Here is a 14,472-nt window from a genome sequence, read left to right as displayed (position 1 = left end):
TCAATGAGGCCTGAAAACTGAACCTTCTCTAATTGGAGAATGCCAAGTTGACATTCCGCCTTTTCAGTTCCCGTTTCTTTCACTAAAACAACGTGCAACGAAACTACTGATATACACCACATAGTCTATAAAGGCTCAAAAACGCAAGGGACTTCAGCCCTTAAACCTTCCTCTCTGCGCCAGAGACCTAAGTGACAGAACAGGGAGCCAGTAATCCTGCTGTCTGTAGAAAGAAAAGGTCCCTGAACTCTCACCTTCTGACGACCGCAGATCCTTCCGGCAGAGACTACGCCTCCCAGCATGCAGCGCGGCAGCGTCCTGGGCAGCTGCGCGATTGGCCGGTGCATGCCGGGAAGTGGAGTTTCGGTCACTGAATAGCCGGAGGAATTTCCTCTTTCCTAACGCCGCTCACACTCTGGAGTCTTCGGGGACGAGTCCATATATGAGACCCTCACATTAGTGATTCCTTTCCAACCCTAGTCTGGTCTTCCCCCAGCAAAGTAACTTTGGGAGCACGCAAACCAACAACTATAAACCCGGAATAATCTTTGTGTCTTCCGTTTCCGGTGGGCTTGTTGCCATGGTAACCAGCACGCACCACCAGCTTGGCGGTTATGGCCGGGCTGAGCGGCGCGCAGATCCCCGATGGGGAGTTCACTGCCGTCGTGTACCGGCTCATCCGGGATTCGCGCTACGCCGAGGCCGTGCAGCTGCTGGGCGGCGAGCTCCAGCGGAGCCCGAGGAGCCGCGCCGGCCTGTCGCTGCTGGGCTACTGCTACTACCGCCTGCAGGAGTTCACGCTGGCGGCCGAGTGCTATGAGCAGCTGGGCCAGCTGCACCCGGAACTGGAGCAGTACCGCCTGTACCAGGCCCAGGCCCTGTACAAGGCCTGCCTTTATCCAGAGGCCACCCGGGTCGCCTTCCTCCTCCTGGACAACCCCGCCTACCACAACCGCGTCCTCCGTCTGCAAGCCGCGATCAAGTACAGCGAGGGCGACCTGCCCGGGGCCAAGAGCCTGGTGGAGCAGCTACTGGGCGGGGAAGGGGGAGAGGACAGTGGGGGCGAGAACGAGCCCGATGGTCAGGTCAACCTGGGGTGTTTGCTCTACAAGGAGGGACAGTATGAGGCCGCGTGTTCCAAGTTCTTTGCGGCCCTCCAGGCTTCGGGCTACCGGCCTGACCTTTCCTACAACCTGGCTTTGGCCTATTACAGTAGCCGGCACTATGCGCCGGCCCTGAAGCACATCGCAGACATTATTGAGCGTGGCATCCGCCAGCACCCGGAGCTAGGTGTGGGCATGACCACTGAGGGCATCGATGTTCGAAGTGTTGGCAACACCTTAGTCCTTCACCAGACTGCCCTGGTGGAAGCCTTCAACCTCAAAGCAGCCATAGAATACCAACTGAGAAACTATGAGGCGGCCCAGGAAGCCCTCACTGACATGCCACCTAGGGCAGAAGAAGAGTTAGACCCCGTGACCCTGCACAACCAGGCGCTAATGAACATGGATGCCAGGCCTACAGAAGGGTTTGAAAAGCTACAGTTTTTGCTCCAACAGAACCCCTTTCCCCCGGAGACCTTTGGCAACCTGCTGCTGCTCTACTGTAAGTATGAGTATTTCGACCTGGCAGCAGATGTCCTGGCCGAGAATGCCCATTTGACTTACAAGTTCCTCACACCCTATCTCTATGACTTCTTGGATGCCTTGATCACCTGCCAGACAGCCCCTGAAGAGGCTTTCATTAAGCTTGATGGGCTAGCAGGGATGCTGACTGAACAGCTCCGGAGACTCACCAAACAAGTACAGGAAGCAAGACACCATAGAGATGACGAAGCTGTCAAAAAGGCAGTGAATGAATATGATGACACTCTGGAGAAGTATATTCCTGTGTTGATGGCCCAGGCCAAAATCTACTGGAACCTTGAGAATTATCCAATGGTGGAAAAGATCTTCCGCAAATCTGTGGAATTCTGTAATGACCATGATGTGTGGAAGTTGAACGTGGCTCATGTCCTGTTCATGCAGGAAAACAAATACAAAGAAGCTATAGGTTTCTATGAACCCATAGTCAAGAAGCATTATGACAACATCCTGAATGTCAGTGCTGTTGTGCTGGCTAACCTGTGTGTTTCATATATTATGACAAGTCAGAATGAAGAAGCTGAGGAGTTGATGAGGAAGATTGAAAAGGAGGAAGAGCAGCTGTCCTATGATGACCCCGATAAGAAAATCTACCACCTTTGCATTGTGAATTTGGTGATAGGCACACTTTATTGTGCCAAAGGAAATTATGACTTTGGTATTTCTCGGGTGATCAAAAGCCTGGAGCCTTATCATAAGAAACTGGGAACTGATACCTGGTATTATGCCAAAAGATGCTTCCTGTCCTTATTAGAAAACATGTCAAAACACACGATCGTGCTTCGTGACAGTGTTATTCAAGAATGTGTCCAGTTTCTAGAACAATGTGAACTTTATGGCAGGAACATACCTGCCGTGATTGAACAACCTCTGGAAGAAGAAAGAATGCATACTGGAAAGAATACAGTCACATATGAATCCAGACAGCTAAAAGCTTTGATTTATGAGATTATTGGGTGGAATATATAGTGATGCCTGATAATGTCTTTTATCATAATAGCTTTATATATCTATATTTGGTATTATTTTATTTATATTTAGCCATTGGCGGGGCACCTGGGTGGCTCAGTTGGTTAAGTGTCCGGCTTCAGCTCAGGTCATGATCTCGAGGTTCCAGAGTTCAAGCCCTGCATTGGGCTCTGTGCTGACACCTTGGAGCCTGGAGCCTGCTTTGGATTCTGTGTCTCCCTCTCTCTCTGCCCCTCCCCTGCTCATGCTCTGTTTCTCTCTCAAAAATAAAAAACAGTAATAAAAAAAAAATAAATACATGTAGCCATTGGCATTTTTACATTTGTCATATGTTAAACTTTGTACATTTGCAAATCATAAACCTTATTTTTAAAATCGTCACAAATACTGAAAATTTGAAACCTAGAAAGATACGAAAAATTCAAAGCTGAATTGGGACTCTCTGTTTATTAGAACTTGTAGTGCCTATGTTCCCTCTCCTTTGTTATCACTTGTGCTTGGTTGTATTTGGAGAGTCCCTTGCACACGGATTACAATTTACAGGGACTTGGCACTATCAAGTCCAGAACAGAGTAGTTAACATATAGGATTTCTAGGCATTTAAGAGGTTTAGAGATTGTGCTCTATTCTCACTATTTATTTGGAATGCACACATTTTGCATAGAGTGTAAGATGTTTTAGCAGGGTTTTTCTACATAGAGGTAACACTTAATGTAACCCCAAATTCCTTAGGTGGTAAATGTTTGGGTTCCTTGTTTTGTTTTTTTAAAATGCAAGATTCAGTGGGCAGTCTTGTGCCCTTAACAAAATTATGGTGCTATGGTATAAAGACAATAAACAATTGTTTAAGAAACAACTTTATGTAGTTTTCTTTTGTTCCATTTGTTAATAATTTGTACATATGAACAAGATGTACTGTTACTATTTTTCGTAACTCTGCTCTCATTTATCTCCAAATAGCAACTAATAGCAGAGGTAACCTGAGAACTTAGTTCTTAATTCCTACTTTTGTGTTTGCCACTTAGGATAGGTTAATGCTGGAGTTATTTCTGTGTTGTCACCGCTCTGTTATGGAAAAATCTACCTTATTCCCATGACGCCACCAAACTTCTACCTCTATTACAGACGAAAAGTTCTGAAACCTTCTCTGGTAGATTCAGAATGCTGGTTTCACACCTGCAACATTCCCAATTAGAACTCCGCTCATTCTGCTTAGGCATTTTATTTTCTGAACTATATAAAAACTATTTGCTCACCTACCCCCTTTCTCTCCATAAATGTAACTGTGAACCCCAACTTGACATGGCTTAGAAAAAAACAAAAGTTTTAGGTTGAAGTATATGAAATTGCTGATCTTGAAAGTTACCGACCTACAAAACTAGCAATTTCTTATGGTTCAATCTAATAGCTTTCTACTGATAGTGAACCCCTCCCATAAGGAGATGATGATTTTTTCCTTCAAGGAGAAATCACTTAGGCATGTAGGTTCCCAGACAAGTTATGCTCAACATAAATCCTCTAGCATGAACTCCTGGGTGCTCAAATTCTGTCATACCAGAAAATCTGACTTATCATGAAGTCCAATGGTTTTGAATTTCTAACCATTTTTAGTCTTTATTATGTACACTGATACCATTCACTATTTACTATTTACTGCTATTTACTATTGACGTTTGATCCCATGTTTGGAGGACAGTGTTTAATGACCTCTTCAGTGTATCCCATAGCACAATTCTATCTCTGGGAAATGGTCTTTGTTCAACAACTTTTGTACTAAAAGTGTTGCTACTTCTTTGTGCAGTAGTAGCTCTATGCCCCTCTCAATCTCCATCACTCCTTAGGATTTGGAAAGTAATGAACTGAAATCTCATTTTCAACAGCCATGTTAAAATTCTGTGTTTTTTTTTTTTTTGCACATTTCCTCTATTTTTTTTTTCTTAAAAAAAATGCATAAAGTGTAAGTAATGTTAACCACCCAAAAGCAAATGTTTTCCAGATTCCCTTTTGCAAATAGCCTGGCCTTTATTCAGCCACATTTTATTTACCCAGGTGCTATGTGTTTGTGGTTTGCATGTATGTGTAATTTTGCTCTCCAGAACATAAAAAGCTTTTCAGAACTGTTTTTTAACCCCTTGCCGCTGGGCAGCTGGGATTTCCTGGTTAGTAATGAATCAGGAAATCCTGACTGCTCCTAACACTGAGTACAGGAATAAAGGTCAATCAAGGCATTTGTCCCCTTCCTTACCCATGCTCTCTGGAGAGGCACCCCCTCAGATTGACAGACTGACTGTTGCCTAGCAACAGCAAAGACTCCTGAACCACACCTACGAAGCTGCCTAGCCTTCTGAGTCCTTGAGGAGACTGAAGGGTGAGGACATTCTTAACTCTCCAGAAACTTATTGTCCTTTATTTTTAGGATATATTTCTTTTAAACTCACCTTCGGAAGTACTTAGCTCTGCTTTTTGATACTATGATACTAACAGACTCTATATTTTGCCATTTAACCAAAGGCTTTCATCCCTAAAGTTCTGATGAAAAACTTTTTTCTATGCTCCTAGAACATTATGTGTTCAGTGCTAAGGCACTGTTCTTGACAAAAAAAAAAAAAAAAAAGATTTCTGTGTATTTCTAAAGCTTTTACTCCTTTTTCATTCTATCTGCATGGCGTCTTTTATTTTTATTTAATGTTTATTTTTTAGAGAGAGAGAGCGAGAGAGCACACACAAGTGGGGGAGGGACGGAAAGAGACACAGAATCTGAAGCAGGCTCCAGGCTCTGAGCTGTCAGCACAGAGCCTGACGCAGGGCTCAAACCCATGAACCACGGGATCATGACCTGAGCTGAAGTGGGACGCTTAACCAACTGAGCCATCCAGGCACCCCTGCACGGTGTATTTCAAAGGGATCAAATATTAAATCTAGTATCTCGTGATCTTAGTCAAACCCCCATCTTCACACATGTCCAGAATATAAGCATGTGTTTGTAAACAAGTAGTTATTTCCATTTTCTCAGACATGAGTAACAATTTGATCTTCCCAGGACAACGAGCAGAGACTCCTGTGATCAGTAACAAGACTGTCAAAGGATTCCTATTCCTCCAGCCAGCCCTTCTTTGAATTTGGCCTCAGCTGTGGCACGAACGTTCACCCTAACTCCATCTGTGAGGTCAGGTGTACAGTGGCCATCTCTGATCCATTCATAAGAAGCAGACAACTGGGAACTGGGAGTGTGGGGACTGAAGGGGTGGGGTCATTGGGCAATGAAATCCTAGATGATACTCCCTTCCTGCAGGGTGAAATAGGAATATATAGGTATGGCCTCTCAGACCTCAGAAGAGCACCTCAGATGGAATCCATGTAGAACTGCCAGTGATAGGCGTGGCCCAAGATTATAACAATTTGTTTGTTTGTGTATGTAGGGCTATGGGGGTGTGGGGTGATGCCCAAATAAATCAGCTTACTAGGAAATGTGAGATAAGAAAAGGTAAATGGCTTGGAGGGGAAGCTTTAAAGGAATAACTTTCTGAAAGTGAAATCTTTCACTTCAGGTGAACACCAGCATTTTTGAATGTAAGTTTTTGTCTTAGGTTCCCTCGTCCTTTTCTTAATGGCTATGGATGATCTGGAAACATGTGGGAGACTGTGGTTTCTTGATGGTATTCTCTGACACACGGAGTAGCTTCCTAGAAATGGTGTGACTTACAGTTATCTACCATTCCCTAACTGCCTTTAGCTTTTGTTGACCTATCACTGGGACTAAAGCGACATCTGGGCTTTTTTGTATTCACTTATTGGGCTGTACTCATAGTATTAGTCAAACAGCACATTTTGTGACATGACCTCCTGTCTAGGGTTAAATGCTCAGCACGGTGTCTAGCTAATAAAGAATGAATTAAAAAGATTATTAATGCAATAGTCATTTTAGGGTAGTATTCAGCAAAAATATCTAAACTTAATCAGAATCACTGAGACCAAATTAGAAGGAACCTTAGAGACTTTCATTATAAAAAAGAAATCAGGTCCAAAAGAGAAAAATGGAATACACCCAAAATTCTAGAACTCTTTCCATTGTGTTCTTAGACTTTAGAACTCCATCTTCTCTTATTTTACAGCTTTATTGTGACAAAATTTGTTTTTAAGAAGTACCTTCCCAGGTGTAATATAGACGCAGTGAGATACCAAAGATGTGACAGAATTGTGTAAGAATGAATTAAAGAGCTTGTCCATCAGCCAACACTAGACCCAATCAATGAGTCACATCAGAAAATGGGTTTATGAGTACTATTGCAAAGAAAGAGACATATCCCTGAGGCCAAACATAGGCAAAAGTAAATGTGATTGGCAGTAAGACATCATTTGCTTTCCCGATAGGGTAAGAAGCTGGACCAGCAAGCTTTACCAAAGGATTTCACTCTGGCAGCTGACAGTGTTAAGTGAAACTGCATGTTTAATGTTATCTTAATAGTTGATTCATCATTGAGAAAAAAGGGCTTATTTGTGGACAAAATGTAAACATGTAAGTAAGGTAGACAATAGCATGTCAAGTGGAAGAGTAGCTGCCTGAGCCCTGAATGCTCTCTCACGGATGTGTTGTTGGGCAGGCCCTTGTGTACCATAGCTATCTGCCATTACTGGCAAGGGAATCCAGACATAACATGTCTCACTTCCATGGACCTAAAACTGGATCGAACAAAAAATATTCTGGAGAAGAGTCAAGATTCTAAAGTTTTGAAAATCTGGAAATAAATCCAGTAAGATACAAATTTTAGTAAGGATGTAGCTAAGGGGGCTTTGAAAAATCAGCTTCCAGGGAGGCGTGGCCAAAATGGCATATGCAGAAAAGACAAGCTTTGTGAAATTCAAGTTCAGTGTGAGGTGATAGTGTAATGTGTCCATCAAAAATGTGTTTATTCGTGACAGAAAAAGGGAATCATTGGCTCTACTCTGGCACATTGAGGCCTAGATACCTCACTTTAAGGACATCAAAGAGGCACATACAAAGAGCGATTGGGATGGTGAAGGATCTAGAACTCATAGGAGCAAAGGTTGGAAATGTGGGGGAACATGAGCTGCCTTTAAACACTGGAAGAGCTGCCTTTCATTAGAGCAACTGGACAGTAACTTATGACTACAGAAGACAAAAGTTACATCAATGGATAGAGACAGATTTCAATCCAATAAACAAAAACCTCTTAACACCTCTTTAACACCTTAAAACCTCTTAAGATTTCAAGTTGGAAAAGGCTTCCCAGATAAGCAATACACTTCCATTTGGTCACAACAAATGTTCAGGAAGACTAGTTATCTGTGGCCTGGGGGATAGGAGAAAATAGTCAATTATGTTTGGGAAAAGATAAGATGATTTCTAAGGGTTTCTCAGTCCAAGTTTATATGAGCCAGGAAGAAAATTTAATTAATTACTGTAAGAGCCAAAATCTTAGTGACACAAGTGATTATTTCAATGTACCAAAGAAGACTAGGTTCAACACAAAGTTCAGTCATTTCAGAGCCCAGAAAACTACAACCCGCCCTCTAGCGTAGGAGCCACAGGCAGGGACAAAACCAGTATCTGTGCACATGTCCTTCACTAACAGAGAGGCTACTCATGGGTACAGGTTATAGTCTATCCATTCTCTGTGAGTATAGCATGATGCTGCCAACAAAGGTTACATGGAATTAACATGAAATAAGCAACAATTTCTGTAACAATGAGTGGTTTTGGTATTGTTTTATTTCTTCCCAGCACGTCTTAAAAATCACATGGGCATTTGCTTATAGAACAGTACAGTCTAGGAAAAGCAATAAAAGGAGAATCCAAACATACACCAAAAGCACAGTATATAGACCATGTGTTGAGCCCTTGTGGAAAACAACATGGCTCAGTCTGAACTGACAAAACTATGTTGAGATCTCTCAGGAATTTCCCTTTCCACTACATACCAATGTTTAAACCATAAATGTAAAGAGAAGAACTGTTTGTATGCATTAGTTACAGCAGTATAATGGCTTACATACAAGAGCTTACCCACATGTAGTTCCCAAAAGATTACTACAGTACTGGCAGGAATATGTACTGCCTTGGAGGAAGACTCAGGATAAGATATTATTCAAGTCAAGTTGTATCAGAGCCAAAGTATTCCACAGGCTTAGCTAAAAAGGACAAAAATTAAGAAATATAATCTACACATATTTCTCATAAGATTTATCATTGTCCAGGAACAGAGATACTCATTTTTCTGAAGGCACCATCACAGAAAAAAGGACTGACACGCAACGTAAGGAATAGAACCCCCCCCCTCCCCCCACAGGCTCTGCTCCACAGGAGCTGTGTGAGCAAACATCCAGAAGCATATAGTGGGTGTCTCAGGGACTGAGTGAGTATGCCACATCCACTAAGCCACATCTTAGGGCTACGAAGTTGGGACAGTAGGAATGAAAATCTAAGAATGAAAGTACATATAAATCCCATTGACTGAACAGATATATGAGAGTACAGGTCCACCATATAACTAGTGAAACATACTAGAATAGGTGATCCAAACCCACACTGTGGAAAGGATTTTCAGTGTTTCTACATATAACTACTTAATTCCTGACATATTCTTGAAGAGGAACAGCCCTGAACTACTAAACAATCTCAGTCTTTAAACACTTACCCTCTCCCACCCATTTTAAATAATGGCTATTTCATGGAAAAAAAAAAAATCCCAACAAGGCACTGTGGACTTTTGGGGATATTCTTTAAGTAGCCCAAAAAATAATTATAGAAACCGTATACCAGTAGAAGAATTTCATGTCCTTCACGGATATGTGAACAAGGTTACTTTAAGGATTAAACAACACGTTTTCAAGGGTGCTCATGTTCATGAAAAACACTGCTAACAATAAGATGCCTGAAAAACAGGTATGCATGCTGCTTAGAAATCCACACTAAAGCATTTTCTTCCCTTCTCTTTCCTCTTTCCCTCTTAAATTTGGAAGTTCAGTCTCTGAAAAATGTTCTTAAGGATGCTTAAGATATTATTTTCTTCCTTGTGAGAAAAAAACGTGTAAGACAATCTCCTTTGGGAACCAAAGAAGAAATCTTTTTATGTTCACTGAACTAAAGTTACTTTCATTCTGTGATGGTTCTTTGGCTTGAGTGTTCCATCTGTCAGTGGTCCTCATTGACATTTGTTAAGGAATTATTGTGGTCAGAAGAGCACAGTGCTCATTCTCTGAGGAGCTTTCTAGGTTCAAACTGGAATGCTTCAGGTTCACAGGAGACTAAACACCTCCAAGAAATAGAACACTGATTTAAAAAATAATTAGAGTGATAAAACCTAGCTAACAATATACTCTAAAGGGACTTGATTATGCTTCATCAATAAAATTATAAAAATTTTGTTTTCAAATCAGAAATATGAAGATGAAAAATGAAAATTGAAAGAAAAACCCATATGCAAACAGAACAGTGAGCTTCCCACTCCCTTTGAAGAAAACAAAATCTCTTAGACCCGGGTGCATTTTATTAATAATATACGTTAATATAACCTGTTGACGTTACAAGTAGTTTTTACAAATTCCAAGCTAAAGACAAACACTGTGGCTTAGGAAGCAGAAAGCCGAGTAACTTACATCCTTCATAGTAGACACCCTATTCAATAGTTAAGAAAAAGACTTACATTTTCTGAATTTTAGCATCAATGTATACATTAATTCAGGACACTGAAATTAATAAGAATTCAATGAATATATTGACATATGGCTCATTTGGAGCCTTGAGCAAAGCCTCGCTTCCCTAACTTGTAAAGCCAAAGGTGATTCTGTATTCTTCAATCTGAAACTGGCACTTGTTTTCAGCTTTTCTCCCACCATGAGCTAAGCCGTAATTAAAATCAAAGTTACCAAAGATGAAGTGGTAAATGAAAAGCTATTAAAGCTGTCCTTAATGCCCATCTCAGTATTTCTTAAAATGTAGAGAACACTTTCCACAGCATTCCATTTTGGCTGCTTCACGTACCAAGCACATGCAGTTTGTGAATCAATCCATAATAAATAACTATTTGTGTTTCTACATTTATAATAGATGTTCAACCAAACCCAGTCCCATTTTTAACAGCTGAGGTTACACACTTCAGCTTGAGACTACAGGACTTCTTTGATTAGCTATGGTTAAGAAGTTGTAGCTATGAAAGAAAATGACGAAGAAATATCTCTGGAGCCAACATGCAGAAAGGCATTTTCAAAAATGCAAGCTAGGACTTAGCAGTTACTAAGGAAATACTCTGAAACACAGGTTTCCTTGCAACCATCTGTATCTGACACAGTACACATACTGATGGAAGCTCATCCTTTATTGCACTTTTGTTTTCCAAAATACGTCAACACAACTATGTGCACTAGAAAGCTTCCAGCTTCATAAATAACTCTTAAGTAATAGTGTAATCTGTAAGCAGTTAGGAAGCAAACGCCCAATTCCTCCGAAGAGGAAAGAATTCAATCCTCTTTCTCTGTGGTAAAATGCTGGGCACAATAAACATGTGGCTTCTACAATTCTTATGAAACTAAAAAAGCTCAAGTTACTCATTATAAGACAAAATTCACTTATGCCTGTACTTGTGCACCAAACATTAAGGCAACAGTTTCTCTAAGGGTCAATAAAGCCTGTTCATACTGAGTCTTTAGTATTCAATGCCACTTCTCACTAGCAGCAAGTTCCTAGTCCCACTAAAACCTCAACCCAAATGTGACATCAACGAATTATTAGAAATATGACTGATTTAAGAAAGACAAGTCAACGTTTATGCAGTACTAAAAACCAGATAGGATATGAGCTTTTAAAATTTTAAACAAACTTATTCAAAATGAGTTTAAAAGCCTCACATAAACAATGTTCTCCAGGCTTTAACTTTTATGAAGCCATTTTCAGATATTTCAGAAATACGAGGCAAGGTTTAAGTGCTTCTGTGCATATTCAAGAACTCAGTTCTCCACGGAAACTAAGTACATGCCGAGGTACCTCTCAGAAGCAGATGTGAGAAGTGGGGAAAAGGCTTTCTGGTTTACTAAATCAGAGGGAAACAGCACTGGTGAGTGTTTGTGTGTTTCAAAATGATCCCTGTAGAAATGATTCCAACAACAGAATGTAGTCATCACTATAAAATCAAGATTGGGGAGTTCTGCATACATGGAAGAAGAAAAACAAAGACATAAATCACTAATTTCCGTAAGGTTCATGTAGAACAGTGAACACAACTTTCAGCTGTGACATTTATAGTTTCCTAATACCAAATACAGATTTCTGAGGTTGTTGAAATCTGAACTCCCTGGGAAAGAATGTTATAACAATCACTTGCAAAGGAATGGATCTGCTTATGAATCTGTAAATTTTATTAAAAAAAAATTACTCAGAAACAAGTATACACTCCAGTGAGATATTAGTACTGTATTAAATTTTACATTTTGATCACCAGTTAGAGAAATTACCTTCATGAATAGATCCATTTTATAAAGCTGATATTTTTTTTTTATAATTCTAGAGGCAAGTGTAATTTCCTCATCAAGCATCCAACTATTTCAAATATCAAGGGCTTTTAATGCTAAGATTTGCTGGAATTTTTATAACTAAAAATAAATCACCAGTGAAGAGAGGCAGCTTCTAACAAATATTTAGTTTTTGTTGTTAAACTAGTATTTAATTTTGATTTGCTTACAGATTTTAAGTTTATTAGTTTGAGGCCAATTTTATTAAAAATTGCTTATCATTTTGAAGTCTTAAAAATACTATTTTGTCAATTTAAATTTTTACTTTTCTGGTTAAGTATACTTCAGATATAAAAGGTATCAAACTGCCCCAAAATACTTTGGAGCTGTTGCTACATAGACAGACAGTGTGTCCTTTTAAAGGATCGTCTGCATCTTGACGTACATTATCTGATCAAATATTAATTTAAAAAAATTATCAAAAGTTAGGTATTGCATTAAGAAAAGAATCCATCCAGAAATGTGAATCATGAACCTTGACAGACAGTGATTCAAAGTAATCATTTCACTTCTTGTAACATCCAGGCTTGAATGTAAAAATGTTTGTGAAATGTGATTAATGTTCTCCCTATTACTTAAGAAATATAATATTTCAAACTTTTGATTATGGTTTGTGTATTAATACATTACATATTTTCAAAATTTAGGTTAAACCAGTAATTCAAAAAAGGCATTAAACCACTATTAAAAACTAAATTGAAACTTTACTTTTATATGACAATTTATCAGGTTGTTTGGGTTAATTAAAAAAAAAATTGTCATTGAAACTCTTGAGGTTTTCAAATTCAACAGCTAAATGGTAAGTGTGTTTCATTAGTCAAACAATTCTTCAAACTGGAGACATTAAGTGTAAGGAGTCTTCCTTCTTCTGCTCCGGTTGCAGTTTCTTCTGCATCTCAGCAACAAGAATGTGAAATCAGAAACATTAGGATTCTAAGCTGAATAAAGGCATTCGTTTCATGATAAACCTGCTGTTCACATACAATGAGTGATACGTCAGCTTTCTTACAAAACATACTATGAAGGAACTAGGATATAACAAGAAGTTATCTCGGTGATACACATTCAACTCATACCCCAGTAGAAACAGAAACATGGAGAATAGAAACATGTCCCCTAACAATAACTTTTTGCTAATCTCAGGTTTTATAAACGTATACTAATTTCAAAGAAAAATGTAGGCCAAGCATCTCACCGAACTGAAGGCATCCTAAATAACAGGTTGCCTATATTCTTTCATTAGTATTCTTCTTAATGACCTACTCACACTAGAATGCACTCTTAAAAAACATACATGTGTTATCACTCCTCAGTGGCATCCTTCCCCAGATAACTGCTTTCCAGAAACGTCCTTAAAAGGGAGGCTAGATAAGCAGTGGATGACACCAAAATCTCCCTTTGTTCCCAAGGGGAAGCATCAACACGAAACAGCTGGCAGCATCTTCCTCTGAAATAACAACTAGCAGCCCTGTGCCACCTGACTAAAATTTGAAATGACAACCAGTTGGCTGTAAACTGATGCACCTACAATGAGAGAGATTTAGGAATACCATCTGTCAATCCATAGGTGTAGAAACAAAACAAATACAGAAAACAACTTATTTAAAACCAACAAAAAAATTTTGCTGAAATACAATCCATGATATATTTGATTACTGGTATAACCATAGTTGAAGACTTAAAAAAAAAAAAAAAGTGACATTTTTTTTTGTAACAACAGTAATGGATTTATAAAAGGTTTTTGTTTCCAAAGATGTTATTGGGGTCCACATATTCCTTGACAGACTTCAGCATCCCAAAGCCGACATCAGAGATACTTTCCTTTAGCCACTGCTTCCGTAACTTGCCCACTGGAAAAACAAAATAAAAAATGCTTCAATATACACTATGATGCTGGGAACCAATCAATCTTGTGACCATGAATGAACAAACACTGTGTGATAAATGCTTTTATTCAAAAATGAGAAATGTTTTGCTTTATTTGATTTATTGAGCCCACCAGACTATCAAGCTCATTAAGCCCAATGTATTCCCAGGGGAAGCCTGTGCTCCAGTGTCTCCCTTCTCTAGAAACTATGAAATGGAGATGAAGGAAGCTTGGGTTGAGATTGCAGCCCATTTTACAAATAACAAAATGAGAAAAACATGCATTTCAAAAGAACCCACCCCCTGTCTGAACTACCAAAACATGCCAAAGTTTCAGAGAAAATGAAGTTAACTAAAGAAAAACATATCCAGATGAATTTGTTGGGTATACTATAGCAAAAATGGCAGGATATACATCCACAAAATATTTTAAAGCTTAAAATAATTAAGAAAATCTGAACCTTTAATG

At 39.5% G+C, this 14,472-nt stretch overlaps 2 protein-coding genes across 2 annotated transcripts in view; one reads left to right on the top strand and one right to left on the bottom strand.

The window, feature by feature from the left end:
• Window positions 1–374: 374 nt before the first annotated feature.
• Window positions 375–3,468, top strand: TTC30B (tetratricopeptide repeat domain 30B). The gene has a single exon (XM_043577141.1). It carries the CDS (start codon window positions 615–617, stop codon window positions 2,610–2,612), a length of 1,998 nt encoding a protein of 665 aa, XP_043433076.1. The 5' UTR covers window positions 375–614; the 3' UTR covers window positions 2,613–3,468.
• Window positions 3,469–8,325: 4,857 nt separating this feature from the next.
• AGPS (alkylglycerone phosphate synthase) overlaps window positions 8,326–14,472 on the bottom strand; it is a 144,190-nt gene continuing 138,043 nt past the window's right edge. Inside the window, exon 20 of the mRNA XM_043577137.1 lies at window positions 8,326–13,987. Within this exon, the coding sequence (XP_043433072.1) occupies window positions 13,866–13,987 (122 nt within the window). The 3' untranslated portion in view covers window positions 8,326–13,865. The remainder of the gene's footprint in view (window positions 13,988–14,472) is intronic.

The sequence above is a fragment of the Prionailurus bengalensis genome, chromosome C1 (assembly GCF_016509475.1).
Source record: "Prionailurus bengalensis isolate Pbe53 chromosome C1, Fcat_Pben_1.1_paternal_pri, whole genome shotgun sequence".
Lineage (NCBI taxonomy): Eukaryota > Metazoa > Chordata > Mammalia > Carnivora > Felidae > Prionailurus > Prionailurus bengalensis.
Note: the sequence above shows the minus strand (reverse complement) of the source record. Positions and strands in the feature narration are given on the sequence as shown.